The sequence below is a fragment of the Cervus canadensis genome, chromosome 5, assembly GCF_019320065.1.
Source record: "Cervus canadensis isolate Bull #8, Minnesota chromosome 5, ASM1932006v1, whole genome shotgun sequence".
NCBI lineage: Eukaryota > Metazoa > Chordata > Mammalia > Artiodactyla > Cervidae > Cervus > Cervus canadensis.
In genome coordinates this window covers 69456565-69470800 of record NC_057390.1, presented here as the reverse complement: position 1 = coordinate 69470800, position 14236 = coordinate 69456565, and the positions used below count along the sequence as shown (strand labels likewise).

The following is a 14236-nucleotide window of genomic DNA, read 5'->3' as shown; positions in this document are numbered from 1 at the left end:
GTGCTTTTTTTTTTTTTAAACACAGGCACAGAGGTCTAACTGCCAACTTGCACGCAGGAAATGAGCACCTGCTCTGTCACCCACAGTCCCCGTTGGTGTTTGACTGCTGTGGGCCCTCACCCTCTCCATTCACAGTGGCTGATTTATGCTACAACTGTAATGCATCTGGTCTGTTTCTTAATGTGTGCATATCTCACCCCAGCATATCCATTCTAAAATAAAAACCAAAGAGTCATTATGGGCAGGGGACATCTCTCCCACTGGTACCTGCTCCTACCCTACATCTTCTGGCTTGGAACAATGCTGGGAAAGGAGTGGATGGCCAGAGCTGGAGGACGGGTCTGCACTCCGCACTCTGTCATTGGAGTGAGGGCAGGAGGTGTAAGTCAGAACAACATGGTGGACAGAGATGAGCTTGGGAGTCCTCTGTGTGAGATAAAGCTGAGAGAATTCTCCTCGCCAGGTTTAGAGAGATCAAGGTGTCATCATTTAAAATGAAAGCATTTTATCTCAGGAATCAGCAATCCAAACAGTACTGAATTTCAAATGTTTCCCCACCAAGACATCTCAGCTATGGCAGGAACCATCTAGACCTTTCCAGGAAGTAAAGGTAGAGCTCCAGGCATTCCTTCTGACAGCCCAATGATGAGGTTAGAAGCACCTCTTCACTGTGGAAAACAACAGGAAGAGCCCGGATCAGGAAGGAGGTGGCCTTAACTCACAAGGCTGTTCTGCAGATCCTGTACTTTATTGGAGCCACAGAGAGAGAGAGAGTGATGAAAAGTGGCTCCTGCCCTGGGCTGGAGCCTCTTGGGGATCATCTCAGTCTGACTCCATGGTCTCCCTGATGTGGCATTACCTGGCTCCTGGCTCATCCCCATCCATCTCCTCCTCATCTTTTCACACATCTTTCCAAAGCACCTCCTCCTCAGAGAGGGGACAGTGGCGATGGCTGCCTCAGGGACCCTGGACATAGATGCATTTTTTTATGAGAAAAGTGTTTCTTCTAATACACACCAAGGTTTTCATTTCTGAAAGAAAAGCCTTTACTTCTAGCACTTTATAAAATTTAAAGGGCTATGCCTGTACAAACGTGGGATTAAAAAAAATTACCTAGGAAAAGTGTTTTATCCTACTTAGTTCTCGCTTTGGTTTTTATCTATTTTCCTACTTGCGTGGCTTATTCCTTCATAGAAATCTTAGCTCGAGGGTCCATCTTAATGCTCCCATTCTTTATATTACTTTCTCTAGAGAAGCTGTTGATTCACTTTTTCCTGATTACCTACCTACTGCTTTCAAGAAGGAACTTGCTGGCAGTTACCTCAAGCACTAGCTTCTCAAATTATCCCTTAAATCTTTCCTGTTTCCAGTCTCACGCCAAACTAGGAAGAGAAATCCAGTATGAGTATTTTGCTGATGCTTACATCACTGTAAGAGGAGACTCTACACATGGGTATCACCAGATGGTCAACACCAAAATGAGATTGATTATATTCTTTGCAGCCAAAGACGGAGAAGCTCTATACAGTCAGCAAAAACAGGACCGGGAGCTGACTGTGGATCAGATCATGAACTCCTTATTGCCAAATTCAGATTTAAATTGAAGAAAGTAGGGAAAACCACTAGACCATTCAGGTATGACCTAAATCAAATCCCTTACAATTGTACAATGGAAGTGAGAAATAGATATAAGAGACTAGATCTGATAGCATGCCTGATGAACTATGGATGGAGGTTTGTGACATTGTACAGGAGACAGGGATCAAAACCATCCCCAAGAAAAAGAAATGAAAAAAAGCAAAATGGCTGTCTGAGAAGGCCTTACAAATAGCTGTGAAAAGAAGAGAAGCAAAAAGCAAGAGAGAAAAGGAAAGATATACTCATTTGAATGCAGAGTTCCAAAGAATAGCAAAGACAGGTAAGAAAGCCTTCCGCAGCGATCGATGCAAAGAAATAGAGGAAAACAATAGAATGGGAAAGACTAGAGATCTCTTCAAAAATCAAAGATACCAAGGAAACATTCCATGCAAAGATGGGCACAATAAAGGACAGAAATGGTATGGACCTAACAGAAGCAGAAGATATTAAGAAGAGGTGGCAACAGTACACAAAACTGTGCAAAAAAGATCTTCATGACCCAGATAATCAGGATGGTGTGATCACTCACCTAGAGCCAGACATCCTGGAATGTGAAGTCAAGTGGGCCTTAGGAAGCATCACTACAAACAAAGCTAGTGGAGGTGATGGAATTCCAGTTGAGCTATTTCAAATCCTGAAAGATGATGCTGTGAAAGTGCTGCACTCAATATGTCAGCAAATTTGGAAAACTCAGCAGTGGCCATAGGACTGGAAAAGGTCAGTTTTCATTCCAGTCCCAAAGAAAGGCAATGCCAAAGAATGTTCAAACTACCGCACAATTGCACTCATCTCACATGCTAGTACAGTAATGCTCAAAATTTTGCAAGCCAGGCTACAGCAATACGTGAACTGTGAACTTCCAGATGTTCAAGCTGGTTTTAGAAAAGGCAGAGGAACCAGAGATCAAATTGCCAACATCTGCTGGATCATCAAAAAAGCAAGAGGGTTCCAGAAAAACATCTATTTCTGCTTTATTGACTATGCCAAAGCCTTTGACTGTGTGGATCACAACAAACTGAAAAATTCTTTTTTTTGGAAAATTCTTAAAGAGACAGGAATACCAGACCACCTGACCTGCCTCTTGAGAAATCTGTATGCAGGTCAAGAAGTAACAGTTAGAACTGGACATGGAACAACAGACTGGTTCCAAATAGGAAAAGGAGTATGTCAAGGCTGTATATTGTCACCCTGCTTATTCAACTTATATGCAGAGTACATCATGAAAAACACTGGGCTGGATAAAACATAAGCTGGAATCAAGATTGCCGGGAGAAATATCAACAACCTCAGATATGCAGATGACACCACTCTTATGGCAGAAAGTGAAGAAGAACTAAAGAGCCTCTTCATGGAAGTGAAAGAGGAGAGTGAAAAAGTTGGCTTAAAGCTCCACATTCAGAAAACTAAGATCACAGCATCCAGTCCCATCACTTCACAGCAAATAGATGGGGAAACAGTGGAAACAGTGGCTGACTTTACTTTTTTGGGCTCCAAAATCACTGCAGATGGTGATTGCAGCCATGAAATTAAAAGATGCTTACTCCTTGGAAGGAAAGTTGTGACCAACCTAGATAGCATATTAAAAAGCAGAGACATTACTTTGTCAACAAAGGTCCGTCTAGTCAAGGCTATGGTTTTTCCAGTGGTCATGTATGGATGTGACAGTTAGACTATAAAGAAAGCCGAGCGCTGAAGAATTGATGCTTTTGAACTGTGGTGTTGGAGAAGACTCTTGAGAGTCCCTTGGACTGCAAGGAGATCCAACCAGGCCATCCTAAAGGAGATGAGTCCTGGGTGTTCATTGGAAGGATGGATGCTGAAGCTGAAACTCCAATACTTTGGCCACCTGATGTGAAGAGCTGACTCATTGGAAAAGACCCTGATGCTGGGAAAGATTGAGGGCAGGAGAAGGGGACGACAGAGGATCAGATGGTTGGATGGCATCACTGACTCAATGGACATGAGTTTGGGTAGACTCTGGGAGTTGGTGATGGACAGGGAGGCCTGGCGTGCTGAAGTCCATGGGGTTGCAAAGAGTTGGACATGACTGAGCGACTGAACTAAACTGAACTGACATCAAATCCTTATGATCATCCCCCAACCAATGAAACACAGTCATGTCCAACTCTTTGCGACCCCACGAACTGTAGCTCACCAGGCTCCTCTGTCCATGGGGTTCTGCAGGCAAGAACACTGGAGTGGATTGTGATTCCCTTCTCCAGAGGATCTTCCTGACCCAGGGTTCAAACCCGTGTCTCCTGCATTTCAGGCAGATTCTTTATTGTTTGAGCTACAGGGAAGTCCTCCAACAAAATACAGGTTATCCTTAATAACTACCCTATTAACACAATGACCTGTTGCCTCCTACTTTATAAAATAGAAGAACTTTATAGTTTTATATTTTAGAACTTTATAGTTATACAGGTTTATCTTTGTACAATTTGCTATAATGTTCTGGCAGATATGCCTTTATGAGTGCAAAATTTGAAACAACTTTACCTAAAATGATAAAAAGCCCATTAATTAAAAACACCAATTCATGATATTCCTTTGTCTTTCCCCCGGTTGTAAGAATTATCTGGGTTATTTTGTGCTTTTCTTTTTAATATAATACCAATAATTCACTTTGCCTTAAAAATTTTTTTTTTTTAATTTATTTTTGGCTGTGCTGGGTCTTCATTGTTGCCTGTGGGCTTTCCTAGTTGCAGCGAATGGGGGCTGCTCTCTAGTTGTGGTGTGCAGGCTTCTCGTTGTGGTGGCTTCTCTTGTTGCAGAGCACAGGCTCTAGGGTGAGTGGGCTTTGGTAGTTGACACATGCGTGCTAAGTCACTTCAGTGTCCGACTCTTTGCCACCCTAGCCCGCCAGGCTCCTTTGTCCATGGGATTCTAAAGGCAAGAATATGGAATGGGTTGCCATGCCCTCCTCCAGAGGATCTTCCGACCCAGGGATCCCGTCTCTTATGTCTCCTACATTGGCAGGTGGGTTCTGTACCACTAGCGCCACCTAGTAAGCCCCAGCCAAAGCTTGCTGAGGGCTTATTCAATACTTGGCATTTATGCTAGGTTCAGGTGTTTACAGATGTGGTCTTTACCTGCCAGGCATTATAGTCCAGTTAGACAGGTAAGAAGAAAAGAGATAATTTCATAACATGTAAGTATGAAGGGAGATGTATGCACAGGGCACTGTAGCTGTACAGAGGGACAGAACTGTCTTCAATCAGGGGCAGTGGAAGTAGGCTGGAGGAAGAAATGAAACTTCAGCTGAATCCTGAGGACTGAGATGGATTTGGCCAGGCATGAGAAAAGGAATAGAAAATTTAAAAAGTACAGTCTGAAGTGGTTGAGCTTTTATGAAAAGTCCTGTATTCCTGGGAGACTGAGAGTTTGTGACGTGTGTGTGTCTGTGCGTGTGTGTGTCGGGAGGAGGGGGCTGGGTCAGAAAGAGAAGAATAAGGAGAAATGAAAAAAGACAGCATCTGTGAAGAGCCAGGGCATTTAATAAGACCAGCCATTCACAGAATGTAGAAATAACATACTCCTTGCCTGGGGTCAATGTTTTATCCAATTTTGTATCTCCAAGGTATGACATGGTATCTAGATTTGGTGTACAGTTAATGTTCAACTAGGATACATGAAGAGATAATGAAGTTGCTACTTTTATACATTGTCTCATATTTGTATGTCTTGCCTCCTAACTTCTGCTAGACTTCTGGTCAAGCAGGCTACACAAGCTTGGGCATTTCAGGAACGACCTCAATGCCTTACTGTAGTAGGTATCTATGTTGGCAACTATTACCTCAACCCCTGCTCCAGGTTTTTGAGAATTCTTACCGGAAAATGGATTACAGCAAACTTGCCTACTCACTTGCTCCAATTAGGGTCTTTTTCTTTTTTTTCCCCTACCACCTTTTTCTTCCACCCAAACTAAATATGTATTCATCTCAACTCCGATGATTTCAAAGTTTCATGAAGACAAAAATGGTCCCTACCCAACATATAGCCAATGGAGTCCCTTGCATGGCTGTATGTTCAAATTTGAGACAGAAAAAAAAAAGAATAGTGGTTATGTTTGGTTATATTTGCTGACCTGACATTAGATGAGGCAAAAAGGAATAGGAGAGGCATGACAGGGTGATGCCACTAGGCTACCCATCTGAATGATGTGTACTTGATACACCTAGAGTTCTGCTTCCATTTTGGTATAATAACAATGGGTAGGAGGATGGGTGTGTAGGACAGGTATCAATTCTCTCTGCTCAGAAAATACAGATGTTGGGTCACTACCAACACTTCAAAGAACGCTGAAAATAAGACTTTGCCCAGTGTAAAACTTTGCTGAGATCAGTTTTTAAAAATTATTCTCTTTTTATTTAACAGTCATGCTCACGAATAATGGATATAAGAAGTAATCACTCATTTTTAAAAGTTGGGCCTCTAAGTTCCTTTGAATCGTTACACTGCTTCTTTTGGTTTGGAATGACTATTGACACCACTGAGTTGGCGTTCAAAGGTTAACAGCATGAAAAATGGCCAGAAAACCAGTGGGACAAGTCACAGAATCATGGAGAAACCACCCTCGTCCAATGACATGGGAAGTAGAAGGTACAAGGCAGCATTTCTTACTGCTCAAACTCAGTATATCACACTGCCCTTTTCTGTGATAAAGTATTTGATGACTCACTCAAATAGAGTTCTCAATACATTCTTACCTAGTAGGATTATGCTTTAAAAATATAAAAAACAGCCAAAACCCAGCAGCCAAAACCTAACCTGAGAAGGTTTACCCTAGCTAGGGAATTTCATCTTTAACAAACAAGCAACTTAATGATTCTGTTCAGTTCTGTCCTAGTTTTTTCCCCCTCTAGACTTGATTAAAAGTCAACTTGTGATTTTTTTTTAACTTGTTACCATGGTAACTTGTAGAAGCAGGGTGTAGTAGAAAGTTATTCAACTAGAAGTTTGATGACCTGTGCTCTTGTTCCAGCTTTACCATAAACTTTTGGACAAGATATGTAATTCTTCTGTTGTTCCATTTTGTACAATTAGAACAACTATCTGGCTATGGTGCAGGGTTGTTAGGATGATCTGAGTGAGAGGTCAAACTGCTTTGAGAACCAAAGAGTTTATGAGTATAAGGCTTTATTACTGTTTTAAAAATTAAAACCAAATCAGTATCTTTTTATAAGCTTCCTTGGGAAAACTTCCTCATTTTTATGGCTTGAATAACTTATATCAGAGTTATTAACTATATCAGCTCTTGAAAGTGAAAGTTACTAAGCTGTGTCTAACTCTTTGTGACCCCATGGACTATACAGTCCATGGAATTCTCCAGGCCAGAATACTGGAGTGGGTAGCTTTTCCCTCTCCAGGGGATCTTCACAAACCAGGGATTGAACCCAGGTCTCCCACATTGCAGGCGAACTCTATACCAGCTGAGCCACAAGAGAAGCCCTATATTAGTCCTTAACTTATTCCAATTTTCTAGATATCTCCATATATTTGACACCATCTTCAGACTAAGTAAAACAGGAATTGTAGGAAGTATACTACTTTTTATCCCAAGGTTATATTACGAAGGTGATGCCACTGTTTCTAGCACAGGTGTCTCTTATATGATTATCATACTGAAAGGCAAAAAGCCTGATCTTGAGTGTTGGAGATATAGCACAGATAAACTTCAAAGGATGAGGAGGCAGGCAAGAGAAGCAGGCAGTGCCAAACTATGCTCTGTACTATGGTGCAGAAAGAAGAGACAGCATGGGGGTATACAAAGGAGTAAACAGCCAGGCCAATGTGAAATGGTCCCTGCCAGCCCTGGGCAGACTTAGGGATAAATGCACCCTGGACTGAAATTTAGGAAAGAGGAGACAGGAAGGTGATTTACTTGCAAAGGCAAATTTGTTTACCTGACAATGTTTTCTTCTCAGTGAGAGTGCCTGGTAAAACTCACCCAGGCCTAGGATTCATGGGGTTTTGAAAAATACCTTATATTTATATGGGCTTATACTTACCATATATATATATATTACACACACATCTTATATTTGTATGGGTTTAATTTCTTTTTCTGCTCAGATATAACTCAACATATATATTTTTAGATGGAGGCTAATTACTTTACAATATTGTGGTGGTTTTCGTCATGTATCGACATGAATCAGCCACGGGTGTACAGGTGTCCTCCCCCATCCTGAACCCCGCCTCCCACCTTCCTCCCCACCACATCCCTCTGGGTTGTCCCAGAGCACCAGCTTTGAGTGCCCTGCTTCTTGCATTGAACATGCACTGGTCATCTATTTTACATATGGTAACATACATGTTTCAATGCTATTCTCTTATATTGTCTCACCCTCACCTTCTCCCACATAGTCCAAAAACCTGTTCTTTACATCTATGACTCTTTTGCTGTCTTGCATATAGGGTCATTGTTACTGTCTAATTTGTATGGGCTTAATTTAACAGGCTTATGACATGCTCTTATGGAATAAGTGTAAAAGATGACAAGAATTATGATCACTTTACAGATCAGTTGATTTCATCTTAGAGAAGTTAAATGATATAATTTAATTAAATTTCAGAGATGAACAGTACCTTAAAGGTTTTGTCTAATTGCCCGCTCTTTAAAAAAAGAGAACAGAGTTAGGTAAATAAGTTGTCTAGGATCACAAAGCCAGTATGCAACAGATGTCAAAGTATAAACAAAGTTCTGTGTTGTGTTTCAGTTTAGAAATTCTCAGACTGACTCATAACTGGTACTAATTTGTTATAGTCTTATGCAGAAATTTTTTTTTGTTGTTGTTTTATTTGCCAAGTCATGTCTGACTCTTTGCGACACCATGGACTGTAGACTATGCCAGGCTGCTCTGTCCATGGGATTTCCCAGGCAAGAATACTGGAGTGGGTTGCTGTTTCCTTCTCCAGGGGATCTTCTGGACTAAGGGATCTCCTTAACCCGAGTCTCCTGCACTGCAGGTGGATTCTTTATCACTTAGCCACCAGGGAAGCCCCTCCTTCTGCACAAGAGAGGCTGCAAATTGAAACTGCTTTCACAAAATTAAAACCTGCTCTTTTTAAAACATCACTTTTGAAGAAAATATGTTAGGAAAAATTTTACAAAATTAGAAATGTTACTTTGAGTTTGCTTGCATCTGAAGTGATTCACAATAACTACAGTTAATATTAACTATTAGGTTCATGTACAAAAGTCACATTTTATGGTTTTTCACAATTAAATATCTTTCAAAGTAGGAAGTTTAAACCTCAGATGGGTAAGCACAGGTCTTTTATTAAAAATAATTTAATAATGAAGTTTTTTCCTCTTCATATGGATTAAAAGAAACATAGAACAGGGGAAATCTGTAGTGTATTACTTGGGAGAATAGCTTCAGTCTGATTGTCTAAACCCTGATTCAGTTTTCTTATCAGTACACAGAGGGAATTTAAATATCCTACTAGCAGAAAGAAAATACTTTTATGGGTGGTTTCATAATTTTCATTAGAGCCGATTTCCTTCTTAAAGGAAGATTCACATTTCCAATGTACTTCTCAAAGCTGGGCACTTCACAGCATATCAGAGATCTTTGCTCATCCATGCAACAAAATGTATTAATCATGTATTATTTGTAGGCTGCTAGGCTAAGGGACTTCCCTGGTAGCTCAGTGATAAAGGATCTGCCTGCAATGCCAGGAGACATGGGTTCAATCTCTGGTCTGGAAAGATCCCCTAGAGAAGGAAATGGCAACCCATTCCAGTATTCTTGCCTGGAAAATGCCACGGACAGAGGAGCCTGGTGAGTTAGAGCCCACCGGGTCACAGAGTCAGACACGACTTAGTGACTCAATGACAACAGTCTATGGAACATGTGGAAAACAAGGTTTTATTAAGATAAAATTCCTCCCCTTAGGGCAAGTGAGGGAGAAGAACAACCAATTTTATTGATCATGTACCATGCACCAAGTATGATGATAGTTTTACACCTATTACTTCATAAGAATCTTAAAGTCTAGAAAGTAAGACATACGCAGAAACAATAAAATATTTACGCTTGATATATATGAGTCCTCAATGAGTATTTGTTGAATGAACGAATGTAAAGAACATGAGATCTCAAAATAATTGTCCTTGCTTCAGAGTCCCAGAGAGATTGAGAGATTCCCTTAGGTGAAGGCTTTCCATATCAAAGACCACATTCTTTGCTGAGTCGACCATTTCCAAGCTTTGTAATTAAGAGATCTGGGCAGGTTAGGTCATCTGAATTTTGGTTTCCCAGCCTGCAAAGTGGGGAAAGCATTTTCAGTCTCAGTGTTGTGACAGGGGTTAGTGATTAGCTATGTAAAATTCCCCACATGGAAAAATAATTAATAATTATGCTATTAGTAATAGCACAATCAACTATTACTATTATTTATTAGATTAATACACACTATAGCTATTGATCTAATTTTTTCTACAATTGGATTCAGTTATGTAAACTAATTTCTTGCAAACGCATTTAAGAATCCTCAAGTGGCTCAGTGGTGAAGAATCTGGCTGCAATGCGGGCGTGCGTGCCAAGTCGCTTCAGTCGTGTCCGACTCTTGGCTACTCTGTCCCTGGGGTTCTCCAGGCGAGAATACTGGAGTGGGCTGACATTACTACCTTCCTTCAGGGAATCTTTCCGACCCAGGGATCGAAATCACGTCTCTTACGTCTACCAGCATTGGCAGGCGAGTTCTTAACCACCAGCGCCACCGGGGAAGCCCGTAATGCAGGAGACACGGGGTCAGTCCCTGGTCTGGAAGATCCCCTGGAGAAGGAAATGGTAACCTGTTCCAGTGCCTGGGAAATCCCATGCACAGAGGGGCCTGGCGAGCTACAGTCCACGGGGTTGCAAAAATTGTGGGACGCGACTTAGCGACTAAACAACAAGAGACTCAGGCCAACGCCTCTGCTTGGAAGATACTAGCAACCATCATTTGGAATAGAGCGGAGTTTGTGCTCAAAATTCACAAACAACGCTGACCCAAGGGGCTTGTCTCCAACGCCCTTTCACGCCCCTTTACCAACTGCAAACAGCCTCTCACCGGCTTCTCTACAGCAAGTCACAGCCATTAAGTCACTGCGTGCAGACCGCGCTACGAGCTGGAAGCGGGCTGGGCACAGATGCTTTTTCTGCTTTTACTTTACGACTTAGGAGTACTAAGCCCTCTTTTCTGAGGAACTCCTGAACTGATTCGCACACAACCATTCTACCTTCCCCCACGAGACTAAAACGGTACCCCCAAATCTCTACCCACGCACAGACGCCGCCGTTCCACCAGCACTCCCCAAGGACGAAGAGCAAGGCCTCCTGGGAAATTGACCTTTCACCTCCCCTCTTGCCTTACCTCAACTCACCAATTTTGACGCTAGCGAATAAAGCGACGAGGAGGCCTAGAAGGCGGGACTTAGTGGTTTCAGATCCACGTTGATTGGTTGAGACGGCGAAGGGGACCCCGCGTGAGCCTGCTAGCGCCCCTCCCTCGGTGGGCGGGGAGAAGTGAGGACTGCGTTTGCGCGCTGAGAGGCGGCGGAAGTGGCGGGGGCGGGTACGCGTGCGCGGTGGGCGGAGCGCGGCTCTTCTAGCTTCTCTGCCAGTCCGGGTCCTCCCAGTGCAGCTCAGCCGGTGTAGTGCTCCTGTTTCCCTATCTGGTCGTGGAGAGTCGCTGCCGACTGGGCGCTCGTGTTCGGGTCGTCATGGCAAGTTACGAATACGTGAGCCCGGAGCAGCTGGCTGGCTTTGATAAGTACAAGGTAGCGCGGGCCCCGCGGACGCCCCTCGCCCTGCTGGTCCCGGCCTCTCCTAGGCGCCTGAGGGGCCGGCGTGGTTCGTGTCACCTTGTGCCGCGTGGCTCCTGGCGGCAGTTTCTCCGGGGGTCCTGCCGAGTGCTGGGGATTTGGGGTCGGGGCGCGTGGGAGCATCCTAGGCCCGCCGCTCCGACTCGGCCCCCTCCCGGGGGATTGCCTTTTCCTTAGGGGACCGCTCCATCAGAGTGGAGCCGGAGAATTCCCATGGCTTCTTTACTTCGTTATTATTTTTAGTTCCTTGAGAGGTGATGCATTTCCCTTCTGTGGTGTCTTGTCTTTATTTTAATGAAGCTTTTACCCGCCTCTCTTGCATTCAACTTCGGCGATGGAGAGAATCTCTTGGCAGATGAGGCCCGGGGAAGGGGAGTGACTGCTGGGGCCGTACTGCAGATGCGCCCGCTTCCACTCGCAGAAAAGAGGCGCCTGGGCGGCCAATGCCGGTACATGTGCACCGGCAGAACCTGGAACTGTGTAGTGAAAAGAGCGCGGGCTTTGGAGCTCAAGTAAACCTGATACCGGATCTGATACCCAGATCTAATTTACTTGGCTTTGGGCCAAATACTAGTCTTTACCTTGCGAAATGAGCATTGGAAAGCGCCTTGTACATAATGGGCCTCCAGGACCTGCTGGTCGTTATCTTTCCTCCAGGTAACGTTTTTCTCCCTTCCTCCCTTAATGAGCGAATGACTCCAGTCAGTCGTCCAAGCCCGAAATCTGGGCAGTAACCTTTCATCCTTGCTACCTGTGCCGCTTTCACTACTGATTACTTTACCCCACCCACGAGCCCGGTGAATCACCAGGCCCTGTAGGTTCCATCATTTTAGCTTAAACGAGAAAGAGGGCTGCATTACCACTCTCCCCACATATACTTTAATCTTTTAACTTTAGAATGGTTTTTAGAACAGATTTGCAGAAAAATTGTGACGATAGTACAGAGTTCCCAGATACCCCACATCCGATGTTCCCAGTTATTAACATCTTATGGCACATTTGTCACAAAATGAACTGATACTTCCACAGTATTATTAACTGAAGTTCATACTTCGTTTTCACCTAATGTTCTCTTTCTGTTCTGGGCTCTCATCCATAATCCATAACATTTAGTTGTTATGTGTCTGTCGCCTCCTCTTGGCTATGACGGTTTCTCAGTCTTGTTTTTGATAACCTTGATAGTTTTGAGGAGTTCCAGTCAGGTATTTTGTAGAATGCTCCTCAACTGGGATTTGTCTGATGTTTTTCTCACGATTACACAGGTTTATTTGGTTACTGGGTTGAAGTGCCTTTCTCATTGTCCTAAGAGTATATGTCATATGCGACTTAATCACTGTTGATGACTTTGATTCCCTTGCTGAGGTAATGTTTGTCAGGTTTCTTCCTGTAAAGTTAATCTCTTTGGAAGGAAGTCATTATGCAGACCTCATTTAAGGGGTAGAGAGTTATACTTCACCTCATTGAGGGCAGAATATTGATGTAATTTTATTTGGACTTCTGCATGGAAGATGGATCTTTTCTCCCCAACGTATATTTATTCAATGATTTACTTATATGCGTATGAGTTCATGAATATTTATTTTATACTTTGGGTTACAGTTCAATACTGCTTGATTTGGTTGCTTGCTAACATCCACTTTTGCCCTTCCAGTCCTTTTTCTCTGCTTCATAATGATCTTTATAAAAAAGTGTGTATCTGGTCACATCACTCCTTTGCTTATAATCCTCCACTGTCTTCCCTTTGCTCTTGGAATGAAGTCCTCAAATCTAGAACATGATCTGCAAGGCTCTATGATCCGGCCCTTGTCTGTGTCATCAGCTTCATGTCATGGCTCTCACTCTCTATTTTTGCCAGCATTAGTTGCCATCTCTCCCAGTTCCTTTTTTTCAGATCTTCAAGTAATGTTATGTCTGCCAGGAATGTAGCTCCCCATTTATGTTTATCGTCACATCTTTTTGAAAAACATTTAGTTATTGATTTATTTGGCTGCATTGGGTCTTAGTCGTGGTACGTAGGATCTCCAGTTTCAGGGCTTAGTTGCTACTCAGCATGTGGGAACTGAGGTCGCTGGTCCCTAGTCTCCTGCATTGCAGCCTAACCACTGCATTGCCATCCTAACCACTGGACCGCCAGGGAAGTCCCTCTTCTTCACATCTTAATTTGAATGTTACTTCCTCAGAGAAGCATTCCTTAAATATCTCATACCTCTCAAGTATGCTCTTATAGCACCTCTGCTCCTTTATGAGATTAGTTCTTTAGGTGTCTCCCCATTACTTCTGTGCATAGGCATCCAGTAAACATTTGTGGAATGAGTAACAGAAAAATCACATATCTTGTCAAACTGGAATAACTGTAAGGGACATAGTGCATTCGTCTGCTTTTGAGCAATATGCCATACCGTTTTGAACTGAGGTGCTGATTTGTCTGAAAAATTTTAAGTCGACATTTAACCCAGTGCAAGGCTTTCACTGAAGAAGGTTATTAACCCAGATACCTCTTGTTTTTCCCTTCCTGTTATCTCTTTTGCACTGTAAATATTGACATAAACATTTTTTTCTTCCATTCTAGGATCTGGCTTTCTGGTAAGTGCCAACAGAATAACTATTTTATTTGCAGCAGTGGCTGTGTTAGGGAATCTACTTTTTTCTTTCTTTTAAATAAGCAGTCTTTCCTAGATTTATATTTCCTAATTTATAGGAAATTTTAGTGTGATTTTTCCGTTCCTATTTTTCCCCCTTCCGTTAATTGACTCACTTCCTGTGCCTGACAGCAGATTTCCT

General features: G+C 42.8%; 1 protein-coding gene and 1 long non-coding RNA gene across 2 annotated transcripts in view; one reads left to right on the top strand and one right to left on the bottom strand.

Moving 5' to 3' along the window:
* Nucleotides 1-9490: 9490 nt before the first annotated feature.
* Nucleotides 9491-10904, bottom strand: LOC122442649. Its single transcript, XR_006269685.1, has 2 exons — nt 10702-10904; nt 9491-9909 (listed from the first exon to the last, which is right to left on the bottom strand). It is a non-coding gene; the product is annotated as an uncharacterized LOC122442649 (long non-coding RNA).
* Nucleotides 10905-11207: 303 nt separating this feature from the next.
* Nucleotides 11208-14236, top strand: part of SELENOI (selenoprotein I) — a 46193-nt gene continuing 43164 nt past the window's right edge. The window contains exon 1 of the mRNA XM_043469151.1: nt 11208-11410. Within this exon, the coding sequence (XP_043325086.1) occupies nt 11354-11410 (57 nt within the window). The 5' untranslated portion in view covers nt 11208-11353. The remainder of the gene's footprint in view (nt 11411-14236) is intronic.